The sequence below is a fragment of the Eulemur rufifrons genome, chromosome 7 (genome assembly GCF_041146395.1).
Source record: "Eulemur rufifrons isolate Redbay chromosome 7, OSU_ERuf_1, whole genome shotgun sequence".
NCBI lineage: Eukaryota > Metazoa > Chordata > Mammalia > Primates > Lemuridae > Eulemur > Eulemur rufifrons.
The window spans coordinates 53,663,054-53,682,453 of NC_090989.1; the positions used below are offsets into that span (position 1 = coordinate 53,663,054).

Sequence of the window (19,400 nt, forward strand, 5' to 3'; positions counted from 1 at the left end):
TGTGATCCTTTTTGGGTGTCAAAACAGCCTGTTTTTTTCATGTTGTCAGAATTCTTATGCTGGTTCCTTTTCACCTGGAACCTCTTCCCGCAGCTCAAAACAGATAGCTTTGTAGTACACCTGTTCTCCTCTGCTGGGATCTGTATTGCGAACTGAAGAGGAGAGGTCTCTGGACGGCGTGCCTGAGTCCTACTCTGGGACTAACCAGGCAGGAGAGGTGAGCCTTTAACACCGCCGCTTTCCTGCATATTCCCATTCCCCTGTGGTTGTCACGGTTGGGGGGTGGGGGTTGTGGTGGGCACACAGGGACACGCAGAAGATGTTCAGTGCATGGTGAACTGGCTGTTTGCTCTGCCCAGATCTGGTGGTGGTGGCAGCAGTGGCAGCATGAGCATTCACCCAGCCCAGGTCCATTGGTGGCAGTGCTACACAGGCAGAGGTGGCGGGAACCCAGGGCCATGGGAGTGTGCTCCACCCAGATCCCATGGCAGCTGTGACTGGGCAGAACCACCCAGGCAACAGCAGTGGCTGTTGGGTCTATGGGCACCTGCTCTGCCTGGGTTCCCCAGCATTGGTGGGGCACATAGCACCCACCCATGGGGTGCACAAGAGCATCCAGCCTCCCCATGGAGTCTTATCTTTATCTCTCTCTCCAGATAGATTTAGTTATTTATATTTCAAAGGGTAAGAGTTACAACTCAGGATCCTTCTTAAAGAGCAAAAGAGCGTGGGAGGATGGCTGCCACTCTCCTATATAAATGCACAGATTCCTTTTTCTCAGAGTTCCTCACCTGCAGTACAAACCCCAGTATAAAAAGAATAACATCTGCTCTGTCTCTCATCCTATCCATTGCCACAGGGGTAAGAACTAGAGCAAAGAGGAGTACGCATGATTATTTGCTATAATTAAATAATACTCTGCTCTGCTTCAGAATCCTCACCTTTGCATTCCAAATAATATCAATAAATACAGATAGTCAAACCTAAACTTTTGTACCCCCACAATATGCTGAAATAATAAAAATAAAAAATATATATTAAAAAAACTTAACAGTTTATTATAGAAGATGGGCAAAAAAGTACTCATAGGTTCTAATATTTTGATGGTTCTTTGCAATCACCTAGCTTAATCCCCCCCTTCCTTTTACAGGGCTAGGGGTACTAGGATAGAGGGCTAGAAATATCAGACAGGCCTGAGGTCACTCTGCTTATAAACAACAGAGGTGGGATCTGAAGTCAAGGATCCTAACACCAGGCCAATGTTGTCCACCATATCCTACTTCTTCTGCCTTCTTCTTCAAAGAGTTCCTAAGCATCCCTTCTTCTGTACAGCTTTCCCAAACAACCACTCGCCTTCCCCATCTGCCTAACACAGATAGAGCTCCTCAAAAAGATAAAGTATGATTACTATTAGCTATCAATGTCTCAATTTCTCCCACACAGAAGAGTTATGGATCCAAACAGAAAACAGGAAAGCAGAGTAGTTCAAACAGCGTTGAACTAATTCCCAATCTTATATTTTAGATATAGCTCTACTCCTATGTTGTTTATGTCACCGTAGCCAGAGAAACAATAGAGTTTAGTAACAGAGTGAGAGGTCTGGAGTCAGGTTAGGCTGGCTGAAATCATGGTTCTATAGTTTCCTAACTCATCTTGAGCAAATTATTTCTCTGTGCCTCAGTTTCCTCAACTATAAAACAGAAACTAAATCACAGGACTGTCATGAAGATTAAATGTCAGTGCATTTAGAGCACCTCTAACAGTGGCATGTTGTAGTGGTATTATCATTTCGTCCTTCCTTTTATCCTCATTTAGGTTCCTTCGTCTACCTAGCATTACTGTTACAGTTATCATGCAGGTAGTTTGGTAATTCACCAAAAATATACATAATTATGGAGATCTTAGGGAAGAGACTGGAGAGAAGGGAATTAGAAATACAAAAAAAAAATTATTTGCAAAGGCTATTTAATAAAGGACTGGTATCCAAAAATACAAAAAGAACTCTTTAAAACTCAATAAGAAAACAACTCAATTAAAAAATGGGCCAAAGACCTTAACAGACACCTCAACAAAGAAGATATATGGATAGCAAATAAGCATATGAAAAGATGCTCCACATCATATATCACCAGGGAAATGCAAATTAAAACAACAATAAGATAGCACTACACACTATTATAATGGCCAAAATCCAGAACGCTGACAACACTAAATGCTGGTGAGGATGTGCACCAACAGGAACGCTCATTCACTGCTAAAATGAATACAAAATGTGAAATGGTACAGCCACTTTGGAAGAAGGATTTTTGATTTCTTACAAAACTAAACATATTCTTACCATGGGATTCAGCAATTACACATTTTTGTATTTACCAAAAAAAAACTGAAAATTTATATCCACATAACAACCTGCACATAGATGTTTATTGTAGCTTTATTCGCAACTGCAAATATTTTCAAGCAACCAAGATGTCTTTCAGTAGGTGAATGGATAAATAAACTGTGGTATATCCAGACAATGGAATCTTACTCAGTTCTACAAAGATATCAGCTATGAAGCCATGAAACAACATGGAGAAAACTTAAATGCATATTACTAATTGAAAGAAGCCAATCTGAAAAGCCTACACACTGTATGATACCAACTACATGACATTCTGGAAAAGGCAATACTATGGAGACAGTAAAAAGATTAGTTGGGGTTTGGGGAAGGGAAAGAGATGAATGGAGGAGCACAGCGGAATTTTGGGGCAGTGAAACTACTGTCTAAGATACAATGGTGGATCCATCATGTTGTTATACTTCTACCCAAACACATAGAATACATGACACAAAGAGGGAACTCTAATGTAAACTATGGACTCTGGGTGGTAATGATGTGTTACTGTAGGCTCATCAATTGTAACAAATATACCACTTTGTGGGAGATGTTGATAAATGAGAATAGCATGCGTGGGAATGGGAGGTATATAGGGTTTCTCTGTACCTTCATTTCAATTTTGCTTCAAACCTTAAACTGCTCTAAAAAAAAACTGGGAGTAATTTCATCTTTGAATGTTTAAAAGGACTCATTCAGAACTTCCAAGATCAGCTTTTCTTAAAAGTAACTTTTTAAAAAATGTTCATTTTTTCTATAGTTATCAAGCTTTCTATTCTTCTTAAATTATTTTTGACAACTTATCCTTTCCTGAAAATTTTCCCAAACAACTAATTCTTAAGTTTATTTTTATCCTATCATCTATTTTCTTGAAATATAATAAATATTTAATTATCTTATACAACAAAAACCCCTGTGGTGACCAAATGGTATAATATATGCAGAAACAAATGGTAGATGAACCATAAAGAAAATGAAGCTTAACCTCTCAATCCCTCCCTTACATAGGCTTCTTCTGTGGCCCTGTCCGAACTACATATTTATAATTTGGTATTTTCTTTCTTAAAAGGAGTCCCCAAAATGGTCTCAATCTCAGGCTCAAAACAAAACAAATCTAGATTGGCCCCTATTCTGAACATTTTAAATAATTCTTTGTTATTTTCAAATGCCAGGAATTATTATCAGTGGTCTTGGCTTATGTCTGGATGACCTTCTTGAGGTCTCTCTGAATAGAGGAAAGATGATTCTAGACCACTGTGAAGCAAAGGTCATGGACCAACATCAGTTAGTTATCTGGAAATGGGTGGGAACTCCTGATGTGTCAGGAGACCTCACACCCTGGTTAGAAGGCTGGGCCTGGTCAGGAAGGTTAAATGAAAGAATGAAAAGGTTAAAATACAGATTGGTAAAGTATTATTCAAGGTAGAAAAACAGACCTAAATAAGAATAACTTTGAATTTTACTCAAGCCTACAGGAATCGATATAAAGGAAGGAACCAGATTTAAGCTGTGTTATTACAAAAGAGTCAAAAACTTTTTTAAAATTGAAAAGTTTGTTGGGCATCTGCCCAAAAGAACAAAAGACATTCTATAAAAAAGACATCTGCACTCGAATGTTTATAGCAGCACAATTCACAATCGCAAAGATGTGGAAACAACCCAAGTACCCATCAATACCTGAGTGGATTAATAAAACGTGGTAAATGTATACCACAGAGTTCTACTCAGCCACAAAAAACAATGGTGATCTAGCACCTCTTATATTATCCTGGATAGAGCTGGAACCCATTCTAAGTGAAGTATACCAAGAATGGAAAAACAAGCACCACATGTACTCACCATCAAATTGGTTTTAACTAATCAACACCTAAGTGAACATATAGTAATAACATTCATTGGGTGTCAGGCAGATGGGAGTGGGGAGGAGAGGATGGGTATATACACACATAATGTGTACGGTGCACACTGTCTGGTGGATGGATACGCCTGAGGCTCTGACTCAGGTGGGGCAAAGCCAATATACATAACCTAAACATTTGTACCCCCATAATATGCTGAAATTAAAAAGAAAAACTTAAAAAAAGGATCATGTATATAATTTTTCTATTTACATGTTTGTTTTAAATGTGCTTACACATATTTTCAAAAAATAGAAAGTAGCAAATCTCAAAATAAATAAATAAATAAATCAAGGGTATAAGATACAGGGTTTGAGTTCAAAATCAGAACAACAATCATGAAGTACAGTTCCCTGAACTAAATTCAAAATGTAAAGTGAGGTCCTGAGTAAGAGCAAAATTAGGTTAAACAAGATAAAAAACAAAATTCAAGCTCAGAGAGAGAGGTACAGGCTCAGAGGCACAGACTTCTTTTTCAGGGGAGCAATGAGCAGCCTGCTGTGGAAAGAAGCCAACTACTTGTATCTTACTCTGAGCAGAGTCAGGGAACAGGCCCTAAGGTACGTCCAGGACACCAGGCAGCCTCTGATAGTCCCTGATTAGCATGCACACTAATTGAGGACTGGTTGTACATACAGTTCAGGTGCTTAAGGAATTTTTGTAGGGCAGAGATCAAATAGGTATATTTGCATTAAAACCCAAATTAGTATTCCCTGCAGCAATAATCATTTCAGGCAACACACCTGAACCTCTACTTCTCTCTCCATCTCTGCTGATCTGAATAGGAATGACTGACTGGCATGCAAAGAGAGGAATATAAAGTGGCAAGACTGCCAGCCAATATGAAAGCTATTTCTTTCTGTCCTTCTTTGAGGAAGAATATGCTCTCTTTGGACTCAAACTCCTATCAGCCTTTGGTGATGGCATTTGGTCACTTCTATGAAACCCAGGAGCAGGCAACAATGGATAGCATTCCTCAGTCCCAATTCCAAGGAAAAATAAAGTGACTTATGAAGCCAGGAGCTGAGAATATCCTGAGCTCCCTGCACAAACTATGCCACGAAGCCAGGCTGTTCTGATGCTCCTTTAACTACTAGTGCTGTCTAGGTTTCTTTAGTAAGTTAAGAATGCTCTTCTGTCAGGAAGTGTGACATCAGCTCCACAAGAAAGGATAAGTAAAAAATAATCTGGACAAGCAATTCAAGTTGAGAAGTTGAACTTCTCTTAGCCACCTACTGTGCCCAACACTGCACCAGGTATGGTGGTTGGAAGTACACAGAAGAAAGCAACACCTGACACCTTCCTTCAAGGAACTTCTAGACTACTTGATCACAAGCATTTTGTTTAAGATCTCATTTGGTATGCTGTGAACATAGAGTCCAGAAGTGTGAATATATTATGCATTATCCCTCTTGAAAAAGCAATGTATCACCATAGAGAAATGAGATCTTTGTAGAAAGAGTAATAAAATAAAATATTTCAACTATAGTGAGTATAATAGTCTCTTGTTAGACAAGAGCCTTTAGGTGTCATAAATTTTAGATCATGGAAGTTTATGTAAGAAGACTGAAAAGTATTGTTGATGAATAAATATATTTTCTAAGGCATCTGTCACTGTAGTTATAAAGATTTGAAATCTCAGCATCCTACACAATAACAACACATTAAAAAGATTAAATCCTAAATGGGAACATGCATTCACATTCTTCATTACAAAGTTGTACTCAGATATGCCATTCAATTTGAAAAACACAGCTAAAAGTTCGGCAAGCTTTCTTTGCTCTACATTTACTGCTAAAACAGCTAAAGTGGGAATTACCAGATTATACTATTTCATTTTTTGTGTGGGTGTCTATATGAGCACCGAGAAAGAATAGAATTCTATTGGTGGAGTTTCTTTTTAACAGGCATGGAATTTCATAATGGCTATTCATTTGATGGGAAGACTATGAATATGACAAATGAAATCCAAATATAGCCTCTGCACTCCCATCCCAATATAACACTTTATTCTGACCAAGTGTGAGAACATTTTGGTCTTCAATAATATATGCAGAAGTTGGTAAGTCTTACCTACATAGAATCAACCAATCCAATCAAATGAAAAATATTCATTTTTTGAGGAATTCTGCATAAATCAAATTATTCCTTCCATCCTTCATTTATTGTTTGGTAAATACCTATTACATGAAATATGCAGGCCTAGGTGCTGTTGGGAATGTAAAGATGAATAAAAAAAAATAGTCCTTTCTTGCAAGAAGCTTATAATCCAATACAGGAGACAGATCAGATACAAAAGTAACTATAATGCCATGTAGAAACTAAAACATGCTCTAAGAAAGACACACATAGGACAAAAGGAATTGGAAGGAAGGAGATATTTTTACAGGTAGGTAAATGAAAGAAGACTTCTTACAGGGATCGGTATTAGTTTGGATCTTGAAGGACTGGGTAAGGGCCAGAGGCCACTCCAGACAAATGGCAGGAACCAAGGCACTGGAGCAGCATGGAAGTGGACAGCACAGGTGAGGGGCACGGAGCAGCTCAGTGGGGGCACCCTAAAGAGTGGAAGACATTATGTAGGTATACACCCATCCCCTCCCCCCCCACATCTGCCCGATACCCAACTGATGTTATTCCCAAATGTGCACTTAGGTGATGATCCGGGAAACCAATTTGCTGGTGAGTACATGTGGTGCTTATTTTTCCACTCGGAGGGTGGGGGGGCATGGGCAATATACATAACTTAAACTTTTGTACCCCCATAATAAGCTGAAATAAAAAATAATAATAATAATAAATAAAATATACCAGGCTATTAAAAAAAAAAAAGAGTGGAAGACATTGAGGCTAGAAAAGCAACTAGGGTCAGATTAGAGAGAGACTGGCCTGTAGGCTAAGAAATTTTTATTAATTAGAAAAGATTAATTCAGAAAGACCTCGAGAATACTAAGCAATTCATCATACACTGCACAAATATCTTGATTATACAAATATACTACTCATTAACATTTCTTAGGTACAAAGGGGTAAACATAGGGCAGCTTAATTCAGGGAATAAAGTTATGATTTGTCTTTTAATAATCAAGGGTATGAAGTAGATTTCAAGTTGTACAAAAAAACTCTGAAGTGTAACTAAAACTGTATCCTGTTTGCATAATAATGACAAAATCATCCTTGTCATACAATAGAACGTAGAAGAGAAATCCAACTTGTGAATTAAAACTGAGAAAGGGGCAAATTTGAGGACTGGAAAGTCTTCAAATGTAGAAGAACTGATTTCATAACTCTACTGTATGGTTTTAAAATTATTCTCTAGGTTTACTGAAAAATACAACAATTATCCATGTAATATGCCAATTAGCAGCTGAACAATCAAGTGACACAATAAAAATAAAAATGCTTTGTCATTTGGCCAGCAGATGGCACTTGTCACTCAGTATAGAAATCAGCGGGCAATGAGGAATGAAGCTGAAAGTGGAATTAGGAACAGATTACTCATGAATCTATTCAGAAGGAGAAAGAAAGATGGGAACAGGTTGTTTCAGAAGCACAATTTATAATGAGGATCTTGGCTTGTCAGTACAGCTTATCAATTACATGGAGAACAACCCCTTTACTCTACAAAGTGCACCACCAGTGACAGATCCTGAATTTGAGCTCTCCTATTAGGTATACTGAACTTAGGTATTTCCCTTAACAAATACGATTTGTAATGTAACAGTTTGTTGCCTTTATAAGTGTTCTCATGTCCTTTTTGTCTGTATTATACTTATGAGACTGTGAGAAACATGGCGCTGGAATTAGGCAAAAAAGAAACAAAATCCAACTTCACCACGTAAAGAGGTGTGACTTGGTTCAACTTATTTAACTTCTTTGATTTTAGTTTCCTCTTTGTTGAGAGGTAAAATGAGCTGGAATGTTACAGGAATTAGATAAGATACCATGTGTAAATGATATCTTTGGACCTAGCTACGTCATTTTCTTCTAGACGACTTCATTTTCTTCATTACCTCCTGATGGTAAAAGAGGTATCCTAATCATGAGATAACCACAAAACCTAAAATCCAGAAAGACCTTTGATTTACCTAGTCAACCCTTCATTGTTCAGATCAGGATGCCTGCTGCCAAGGAAGTTGAAATGCAACAGAGTTAAGAAACAGGGTATGCAGGGCTAGGTCATTTTTATATTTGTTCCAAGGTCTGGTCAATGGATAGGTCGCCACTGGCAATGGGAGGCAGAAAGAGAGAATAGGAGATAGGCAAAGAATAATTACATGGCACATATTTTATGAATTCCTGACACTGAGAAATTGGATGAATGGACACCACCAATAGATATCATGAATCAGGGTAATAAACTTGATTTTCCAGTGGTGTCTAGCCTATACCTGAATCGTGTCTACACCGCACCTGGAGCCAATGTCCTGCTTTTCTGGCTTTCCCGTCCTTGCTTATATCACATTCTAACATTTCTTCTAAAGAGCAGTCAGGAAGACAGTAAATTCACACTAAACTTTGGATAGTTTTGAGTTTTGTTTCTGGCATCAGGCAGATATCACTAAAATATAGTTTTTGAACATTTTCATGATTATTTTTGTAAAAAGAGGAAATTGAGATCATCTTACAGAGGTCTCCTATTCAGCAATTAACATATCATAGTTATATATGAGTTGTATCATTATAACAACTTGCATCATTTTTAAAAGACAGATATGCCACATAAATGCTAGGATTTGCTTTTAAAAATACATAAGCTTATCATGCAATTTAAAAGATTGGTTCCACGAAGGAACAAGTCAGCGTTCATCTCCAAGACTTTCTTTATGTTGTCCTTCTTACCTGGAATGCCCTGTTTTTGATCCTCTATTTTCCCTAAACAGATTTTACAAGTTAAGTGCCACTTCCTCTATGAAATTTTCTTTGAAGCTGTTCTCCCCATCTCTTTGTAGAAAACTTCTATTTTAGTTTCATTTCAGACAAGTATTGAACTAATATTGTCTTATGGTAGTTGCTAATTTTTAAACAGCTGTTAGACAAGACTGTATATTATTTGTGTTATTTACTGATTCAACAATTATCTATTGAGTACCTAGTATATGCTGGGCACTGTTTGGAGTGATGCAGATTAACAGTAAGTAAAAGTAAGACTATTTCTGTTCTCTTGGAGCTAACATTCTGGTATCAGAGTTACTTTGCGTTCCCCACAATACCCAGCCTGGGAGAGACCCAAGAGCAAGTATGTACTCAGTGACCTCCTCAAAATTAAATGGTTGCCTGTGGTTAGGGAAACCCCAACCCAAAGCTTTCGTTGATCATCACAAAACACAGTCAGTGAGAGGCACTGCTTGAAAATATGTTAAAGATGCTAGGAATCTTTTCACAAGAGGATTTTGTGAAATTTTCCTTTCACAAAAGGACAAAGGAGAATCATGAGGATTCTTATGTCCTTTGAACTAATGGCAGTAGCTTTCTCTGTTAAGTATGGCTAAACTTGTTTCTTTCAATTTGAAACAACCCTGGCTTAAATTTTTATGGAAAACATCAATTATCAAGAAGGAAAGAATAAGCAGAACTGATGGCCCAAATCTATTATTCCATCAGCTGCTATCAAAATCCCTACCTCAAGGATGAATAAAACATCCAATCCTAAATGAACAACCAGCTAATCAAGTCTTTGTGACTAACACTATTAATATCCAAGGGTAAGCTCTGGTCTCTACAGAAAAGGAAAAATAAAAAAAAAAAACAGAGATGATAATAAAGATAAAATCAATTCAGAATGTGTTGGATGCCTTCACAGAAGCAAGCAGTGGTAAATAAAATAAGAAACAAAACAAAACTAAGATATTTCATAATGAAAATATCTGAATTTACCAAATTATTTATTAAATGGCTGTGACCCCTTTACTTCTGAATTCTGTTATCAAACCCATGACTAAAGGCCTTAAAAACTGTAGAAAGTAGAACCACTTTTTGAAGGTGGGGAGTGGGAAGGAGAATGTTTCCAAAGTGACTTTCAGTGTCTTTACAAGAGAGACCCTAAGAGTCCAGGCTAAGGGGAAGGATCAGGCCTCACTGGCTGCCATCTGACTGACTCGCACTGCAGATCGCTAGCGAGGTGGGTGAGGTAAAAAAGATAAAGTTCACTTTCTAAGATCCCAGGAACACACGTAATAATATGGTGCTAAAGCAGGAGGGCCTTAACTCCCACCCTATCATTGAATTTCCTATTTTAATAAGCATTTTATTTTCTGATGTCTACGGAAGAGTTTACACATCTGGATACACACTACTGAACTTCTCAAGTGCTATCTGACGAAGCTGACAGGCTACACAATTTAAAAATTCTGAATTTGGGTGCTAAATCCATAAAGCAAACAGAGATCTAATTATTTTATTAGTTATGAAAATAAAATAATTTTTCTACATGCCATATTTTCTTACACCTGAAATTGTCATGGTTACCTATGTTTATTGATAATAATGTTGTATTTATTGAATTTTCTTAACAAATATGGCTGATTTTATGAATTAATAAATTAATAGGTTTATATAGATAGATATAGATACATATATATATCATTTTTTTTTTGAGACAGGGTTTTGCTCTGTCACCCAGGCTGGCATGTAGTGATACAATCATAGCTCACTGTAGCCTCAAACTTGTAGGCTCAAGTGATCCTCCTGTCTCAGCCTCCTGAGTACCTGGGGACTACAGCATGTGCTACCATGCTGAGCTGATTTTTTTTATTTTTTGTAGAGACCGAGTTTCACTATGTTGCCCAGGCTGGTCTTGAACTCCTGTGCTCAAATGATCCTCTTGCCTCAGCCTCCCAAAGTGCTGGGATTATAGGTGTGAGACATCCCACCCAGCCTTAACATTTTTTAAAATAACTTTTTTTTTAGTATCACTAATATTTTTTTTCTTTGTTGAATTTTAGGTAAATATTTTTTAAATTTCAGAATATTAATTAAGGCTGGCCAGGCACGGTGGCTCACACCTGTAATCCTAGCACTCTGGGAGGCTAAGGAGGGAGGATCACTTGAGGTCAGGAGTTGGAGAATAGTAATTAAGGGGGTACAAGTGTTTTTGTTACAAGGATATCTTGTATAATGCTTAAGTCAGGGCTTCTGGTGTGCCCATCACCAGAGTACTGTTCACTATACCCAACAGGTAAGTTTTTATCCCACACTTACCTTCCCACCCTCCCCACTCTTGGTTTTCTTTTGTCCTTTGTATCACTTTGTGCCCATGTGTACCCATCTATTATTAATAGTTCCCACTTATGGGAGAACATATGGTGTTTGGTTTTCCATTCCTGAGATACTTCACTTAGGATAATAGTCTCCAGTTCCTTACATGTTGCTTCAAATGACTTCATTTCATTCTTTTGTGTTAAAAGAACGCTCCACCTTAAAACTCCACCCTCAGAGAAGACGCCTAACGACATAAAAGACAGCCTACATATAACTCTGTGTCCCCACCTGGACTACATGAACTTGGATATGCTGGCTGTGAAGCTCTCTATGTAGCTACAGAGTGGAAATAAATGTCCTTACTCCTCACATGCATTATTGTATGTAGATGGGCTTAGATATCACATGGACAGCATTTGTCTCTCTCCTCTGGACTTACCCTCTAGTACAGTCCTAAGATGCAAAATTAAAAGAAGATGATAAAAACGATGGGAAAAAGAGACTATGCCTTTTACTCAGGTAAACCCCACTAGTCAATTTGCACATATGAAGCCAACAGCTCAAGAGTCACAGTAGAATTTGGAAAGAATTAATGATAGCTCACCTGTGGCTGCTGTTCTGCCAGTCTATTTTGATACCTTTGGACTGACTCTCTAAGTTGCTTCTCTTTCTCATTTTTTGATGATGACACTGTGTTCATGGTGCCCAGGGGGATGGAGGGTAGCTTTTCTACCTGATGACAACTTCAGAACGAACAAGTACAAGATTAACAACAGGAAGAAATAGAAAACCATTTACTGTCTGTAAAAGATGATTCGCTTCTATACAGAGTTATTCTTTTTGGTACATATCCAAAATTCAAATACAAAGGAAGAGCACTGTATTGATGACTTTATGTTATACAAGACCTTAAATCTCCAATTTGCATGGAAAAGAGCTTGATGGCATATATTTATGAGGGTGGGAGAATATCAATTATTTTGTTAATGCTTCACTTATTGTACATTATCATAAAATGAGGCCTTTTGTAAAAATGTTCTTTAGATCACTGAGGCTTATCTCTTTACTGCCAAACATTTTTTCCAAAAAAAATTTGGCATAGAAATCTCGATGTCTCTCTGTATCGAATACTTATGCCTCTGGGACACGTGGATCATTTGTTAGGTGATGCAGGATCACCGTGAAGACCAGTGACCATGAGATGTGCTGCAGGCTTAGTGATAGCCTCAGGGCTTACTGAGATCTGTGTAGCCCCTTGTAAGCCTGACTGCAGCGCCCCGCCCCAGTGCCCTGCCGCTCTAAGAGTACCTGCTTTGGCAGTCACTCTGCTCCCCAGCCTTACAGATGTGCTGTTTCTAATAACTAGTGGGTCAATACATGCCATATATAATTATGTAAAATTATTTGTAAATGAACAACAAACAGGCTGTGGATGAGCACATTCCTCCTTATGGTTTCAAAAAAATACTAATGATTTTCAAAATATATAGTTTGGGAAGTTCTAGGCCTTTCATTTTTCTTACTTTTACTTTTCTGGCTATGTACTGGGGAAATGAGTCGGCCAAACTATTGAAAAAGCAAGATATTATTTTGTGCACTTTGGTATCAAGGCTTGATGCAGATAAGAAATTCCACTCTCACTGGGCACAGCTTTGACTCAGGGCATGGCTGGGGACATGCAGTAAAGCATTGGGGTCAAATCTCCCAGCCTGCGCTAGGTCAAGAAGTTTTCTACTATTCACTGGGGGAGGCGTGTAGAGGAGTTGTACTCAGCTACCAAAAAGAGGAGTGAGGGACAAAGTTTGCAGAAAATATATATGTGTTAGGCTAGGAGAGGGAGGAGGAGGTTGAGAATAGAGAGCCTTCTCCCATCTGAAACAGTGAGGGAAAACAAAACAGGTCAGACCCATTATTTCTCTGTTTTTCAGGGCTGCAGCATACATATATTTTTCTTGCCCCCTACCAACTGAGAAGAGTGAAGAATTACAATCAAATCCAAGTATTACTATGAAAAACCACTTAATTTCACCCACATATGGTGTTTGTTATTACTGTTATTTTCAAAGAAAAGTGCTAGACAAACAAATCCTAGGGACAGCCACTATATATGCGGCAACCTGCAGTGTTGATTGGAAGACATCTGCGGGGTGGTACCTATAGAGGCTTCTATTTCATTTGAGAAAAGAATATGAAGTTTTATTCACAAAAGAGAAACCTCAAGTATTTTATTAAAATGCGATCCACTCAATTGTCTTTTTAAAATTTCTGGAAATAAATTAAATTTTAATACGCAATATAACCCATAGATATTTTTTAACATCTTTTTCAAAATTCAAACTTTTTTGGTTCAGCCAAGTAATAGGCATCATTTTCACCCTGCGGCTAATCCATATTTTCAATGCAGATAACTACATAGCATGAATGTAACAGAAGCACACTGATAGCTATTTCTCAGGTGCTGTGTTAAAAATGTATAGTCTTCCTCTGTGCTTGAAATGGAAAACAAAACCAGGCTTGAAAAAGAATGCCTCCATTTTACCCTGTCTGGGTTACCGACCACAAATGCTACCATTTGTAAAATGGTATATTTTGGTCACTAAAAAGTATTTGAATGGAATCAGAAATGCAAAAAACACCTTCTCAGAGAGGGCGTGGCAAGGCAAAAGGAGTACAGGTTTTGCACCCGAGGCTTGGCTTCCAGTTTAGGTCTAGGAGGAATCCTGGAAAAGTCCCTGAACCTTTCTTAGCCTCTCTGTGTTCTCCTCTGAGAAATGGGGAAGTTCACAGGGCTTTTGTAAAGACAGAATGAGATAGCATACCTTATTGCTAAGTAAGAGAAAGCTATTATTGGTCTGAACTTTTTCCTCCAAGAGCATAAACACTAAAATCAATATGTGACTTAAATAGAAAAAGCACATGGTCTAACAGTTTAATGCTCCTGGAAACACCCTCAGAGTAACACTCCTGTATGGGAGGGTTACATGTTGTGTGAAAATGAACTGGAAGGCAGAACTCTTAAGCACTGGGTCATGGTCTCGCACCAGTGGAAGCAAGAGTTACACACCCCAATGTCTGCAAATAGTTATATCCAGATCTCTTTTATTTGATGGAAAAACACACCAATAAAATAATCTTTTCACAGGTAACAAAGAGGTAGAAAGAGTTTGAAGAGATATCAGTTACTAAGCTAAAATCTATCTCTAACTGACATTTTCCAGGTTCATGCATATGAAATTTAGGAATTAAAAATAGATAAAGAATTCTTTTAAAACTATCAAAAACTACCTGTTTTCCAAGTGGTTAGGATTATTAGCACAAATCCAGAGGTCAAGAAAGTCTTTTTCCTGATAATCAGCAGAGGAAGGTAAGACTCTCCATTTAAGACAAAGATCTGATAATCAAAACAAAATCACATACAAAAGAGACAATCAAGAATCAATCTATAAGAATAAGATGTCAGTTTGCACATACCAAAAGTATGAGGTATCTCCCAATTCAAAGACAAGTGAATCCTTCATCATATACCATTATGCTTGATGGTACAACTATTCTAAGATACTATGAGCTACTTTAGGATCCCACTAATAAATTGTTGTTATTGTAATTGCTTCAGTTGCCTCTAGTTAAGTTCTGCTACTTGCAGCCAAGAAACCCGTAAGTAATAGATCCCACTCTACCTCTTCATAAACTACATTAAAATTTCCAGTGACGTGACTCTCCCATTTTCTCTGACCTATTACCTATCTGATGATAATACTACTTTCTGTGTCCAACCACACGACTAACAAGGTCTCTGGACCATATATACATTTTTCTTCTTGTGTACTTTCTTCTGCTCTTATCCCACTCTCCAGTCCACAGTTTCGGATTTCTTTTGCCCATTCTCCCCTTACAGTCCCTCTTTGCCTTTAGGACCGAGGCACACTACTCTCTCCAGGCTACACTTCAGTTTAATTCTGAATTCCCTCCAGACTCACTGCTAATGGCTCTTAGGTAAACACTTGTCTTTGTTTGTCTAAGGCAGAGGAAGTTTTCACAGAGGTTAAGAACCTGAACAGCTCCATCTCTTACTACCTCTATGATCTTGGACAAATTATTTAACTTCTTAGGTTTCAGTATCATTATCTGTAAAAAGAGACTATATTAGTACTACTTATCTAAAAGGGTTATTGAGGATGAAATGACATAATTATAATAATGGTAAAAGACAATATTGCTAGACACTATCATAAGCACTTAGTAAACTTTACACTTATTAAATTATATTATTCTTACAACTTTAAGATGTAGCTACAAGTATTAATCTCATTTTATATTTGAGGAAACTGTGGTTTAAAGAAGTTAAATAATATGCCCAATTTCATACAGCGCTTGGGTATTGGAGATTGAATTATAACACTACCTGGTACATTTCAAAAACACAGTAATTGTTAGCCATTATATTTATTAACCAATAAATTGTCACATGTTGTCATCAATTACAACTTCTAAATATCTTTCATGTATGTTCTTCTTAACTCTCATTGCTACCCCCTTAATTTAGACATTTACAATTCCTCACCTGGATCCTAGATTACAACAGTGTCTCCTCAGAGGTCTGACCCCTCCCATTGTGCTAGCCCTCCACTAGCTCATCTTTCATTGAGCTTCCAGAGTGATCTTACTACAGGTTAATCTGGCCAGTCAGGTACTCCTTGCAATACTCCCAGGCAAAATGCTGGGGAGGTGCTGTATAGAGTTTTACACACTATAGGGTGCTTTTTTGTTTGTCTGTTTTCTCCAATGGAGTGTTCATTGCAGAAGTAGAGATTGTCTTTAATTCCATAATCCTTTGAATAGTGGCTAGAAAACACATCAATAAGCACTCAATGATTCAAATGATGCTATCCATTACTGAAAAACTTCCAGTGCTTCCTCATTGCTTATCAAAGTAAAAACTTACCCTGGCATTCAAAGGTCTCTAATATGTTTACCCAACCTACTAATATTTTTGTCTTTTATTATTTATTCATTGTTCATTCAGTTGGTCAATTTTTAAATTCCTGCTATGTATTAGACACAGTTTTAAATATTAAAAATAAAAACATGGTTGTTTCTATTACTCTACCACAAAAATTTAAGTGAAGTATAGACCTGAAATTAACTCATATTCCCTATGATTCATCTCTGCCTATCAAAATTCTATTTTAAAAACTATCACAAATTCTACTTCTGTCACAAAATCTTCCCTCTACCAACCCCTGTCCTTTTCTTTGAACCCTCAAAGAACTCTTTGCCTCTATTACATCATTTACCTTATTTCTCTCTATATTACAATTATTTTCATGCTTAGTTCAACCTCTGTCCTAGACTGTAACCTCTTTCAAAGCAACAACCATGTCTTACCCATTTTCTTCTCCCTTGTCCCCCATTTCTTAAACCAATGACTTCCATATTTAGGAACTCATTAATATTTGCTAATTAGAATGGAATTGAACATTTACCACATTGTATGATGAACGGGATGGCCATGGCTTGTCTTCTTTGATACTGAATAGAATCTAAAGGTTTATCCATGTCCTTGCTATTCTGGTATCCAAATTCATTCCAAAACCAGGTTAAATTTCTATTACCTAAAAAAAAAAAAAAAAAGCAAGCAAAGAATAATGAATGAAAGAAAATCAATGTATATACAGCATGATCTCAATGCAGTACTAATACATATACAAAAATACTACACTAAAATAATATTGGTTATCTCTGAGTAGTGATATGATGAATGAAATCTGTGTTTTATTTTTTCTTGCATTTTCCAAATTACATGAAATATCTTTATAATAAAACCAAAAACAGTAACAGTTATAAAAAAAAAGGTTATACTTTTCTGTTGCAATAAAACATTTTGACATTTTAAGCATTATTTTAAAGTATTCCCAGGGTAAACTGTACTGATTAAACTTTAAAGGCCACCCTTAAAATTATTGATACAAATATTTATCATTCCGATCTCACAGCCAGAGTTTTTTTTTTTTAACCTTTATCTCTGGTTTCTTTTCCTTCCAGTCTTCAGTGTTTATGCTCTACCCTAATCCCAAATTCTGTACACCCTCCTTGCTTAGAAATAGCAAATATTATGAAGGACCATTAGAGAGTCCTCTTTAAGAGGCTGTGTTATCCTTTGATTTAGCCATTGTACTGCTAGGAATTTTCCCTATATATATTATGACATTGTTTAAATAGTAAAAAATTTGAAATAATGGAAAATCCTATGAATAAAGAACTGACAAATTCCATTCCCAATTAACACAACATCAGGCAACTTTTAAAGAGGGAGGTAGAGCTAAATGCAGTGTTGCATTAATATCTCCAAAATATAATTTTCACCTTTTTAAAAAAAGATTTAAAACAGTATCCCTACTATAATTAATTTTTGTAGTTTTTAAAAAGTATATGCATATATAATTGTGATGGACATACTTTTCTTTTTCTGAATGGATACAAAAGAAAGTTTTAACAGTAGATATCTTTAGAGCAGAGACAATTGAGAGGAGGGCAAGGGAAAATAATTTTCACTTTTTACCTTTCTTAACACTTCAAATATTTTTACATGTGTGTATATTACCTAAAGTTTTTTTTTTTTTTTTAAAGAATCCATGCTTTATTGTTTTGTTCAATATGGTAACCACTAACCAACTATAAGCCACATGTGGCTATTGAGTTCTTAAAATGTGGCAGATAGAGAATGTTGTCATCACTATAAAGTGTGTTCTAAAATATAAATCTTGGAAATATATTAAATAGGGCAAGTTTTACAACAACTTTAACATACAATTATGTAATCTGTAAAACCACAAATAAATGACCTTATACCTTACTTTTCTTGTTAAAATTTATGCTTAGAAAGCTATGGGCCTCTAAGACCAGCAGAGGAGGTACTCAGCCTTGAAAAGGGACTCTTTGGTTGGGCTAGGCTGAAAGCATACCTTACCAATTCCTAGGTCTCTCTCACAAAATCCCTAGTTGCTCTTGCTCCAAGTTTTCTTTTGGACTATGCTTTTTGGGCTTTCAATTCAGGTGCTCAGTTTCTGCTCTTTGTCCAGTTTTTAGTCTTGGTCCATCTCATACTCTGCTTCTTTGCACACCAGATCCTAATGCACTACTCCCCAGTAGCTGGAAGGGCTCATGAGGCTTTGCTTTTCTGATTTCCACATTCACTATTCAGTCTTTACTATATCAAGACAGGGGGATGTTGTAGATCAAAAAATAACCATAGATCTGAATGTCAGCTCTGTCACATATTAGCTGTATAATCATGGGCAAGCCACCACAGTAAAACCACCCAAAAGCTAAAGCTCAAGGCTCAAATGAAACAATAGCACAAGAAGTAAAACAAAGCAAAAGGTACTACACAACAGGATGAACAGAACAGCATCCCACATACCAATTCTGTCAATCAATGTGAACGGTCTGAATGCCCCACTGAAGAGACACAGGCTAGTGAATGGATGAAAAAATACAACCCAAGTATTGCTGATGGGAAAAAATATTCCATGCAAATGGAAACCAAAAGAAAGCAGGTGTAGCCATTCTCATAACATATCAAATTGGCTTTAAATCAACAATAGTAAAGAAAGACAAAGATGGTCAGTGTACAATGGTAAAGGGAGGAATTCACCCAGACACAATAATCCTCAATATTTATGCATCTAACATAAAGTACCCAGATTCATAAAGCAAATCCTATTAGGTCTAAGCAAAGAGATAAACAGCAGCACCGTAATTACCAAGGATTTCAATACCCCACTGACAGAACGAGACAGATCATCCAAGCAGAAAGTAAATAAACAAACATTGGATTTAAATGAGACTCTAGAACAAATGGGCCTAACTGATATTTATAGAACATTTTATCCCAAAACTACTGAATACACATTCTTCTCATCAAA

At 37.0% G+C, this 19,400-nt stretch overlaps 1 protein-coding gene across 1 annotated transcript in view; it reads right to left on the reverse strand.

Annotated features, from left to right (window-relative positions):
* Positions 1-19,400, reverse strand: part of MORC1 (MORC family CW-type zinc finger 1) — a 158,049-nt gene that overhangs the window by 63,445 nt on the left and 75,204 nt on the right. The window contains 3 exon segments of the mRNA XM_069471966.1: positions 12,080-12,218; positions 14,761-14,866; positions 16,959-17,087. Of these exon segments, the coding sequence (XP_069328067.1) occupies positions 12,080-12,218; positions 14,761-14,866; positions 16,959-17,087 (374 nt within the window).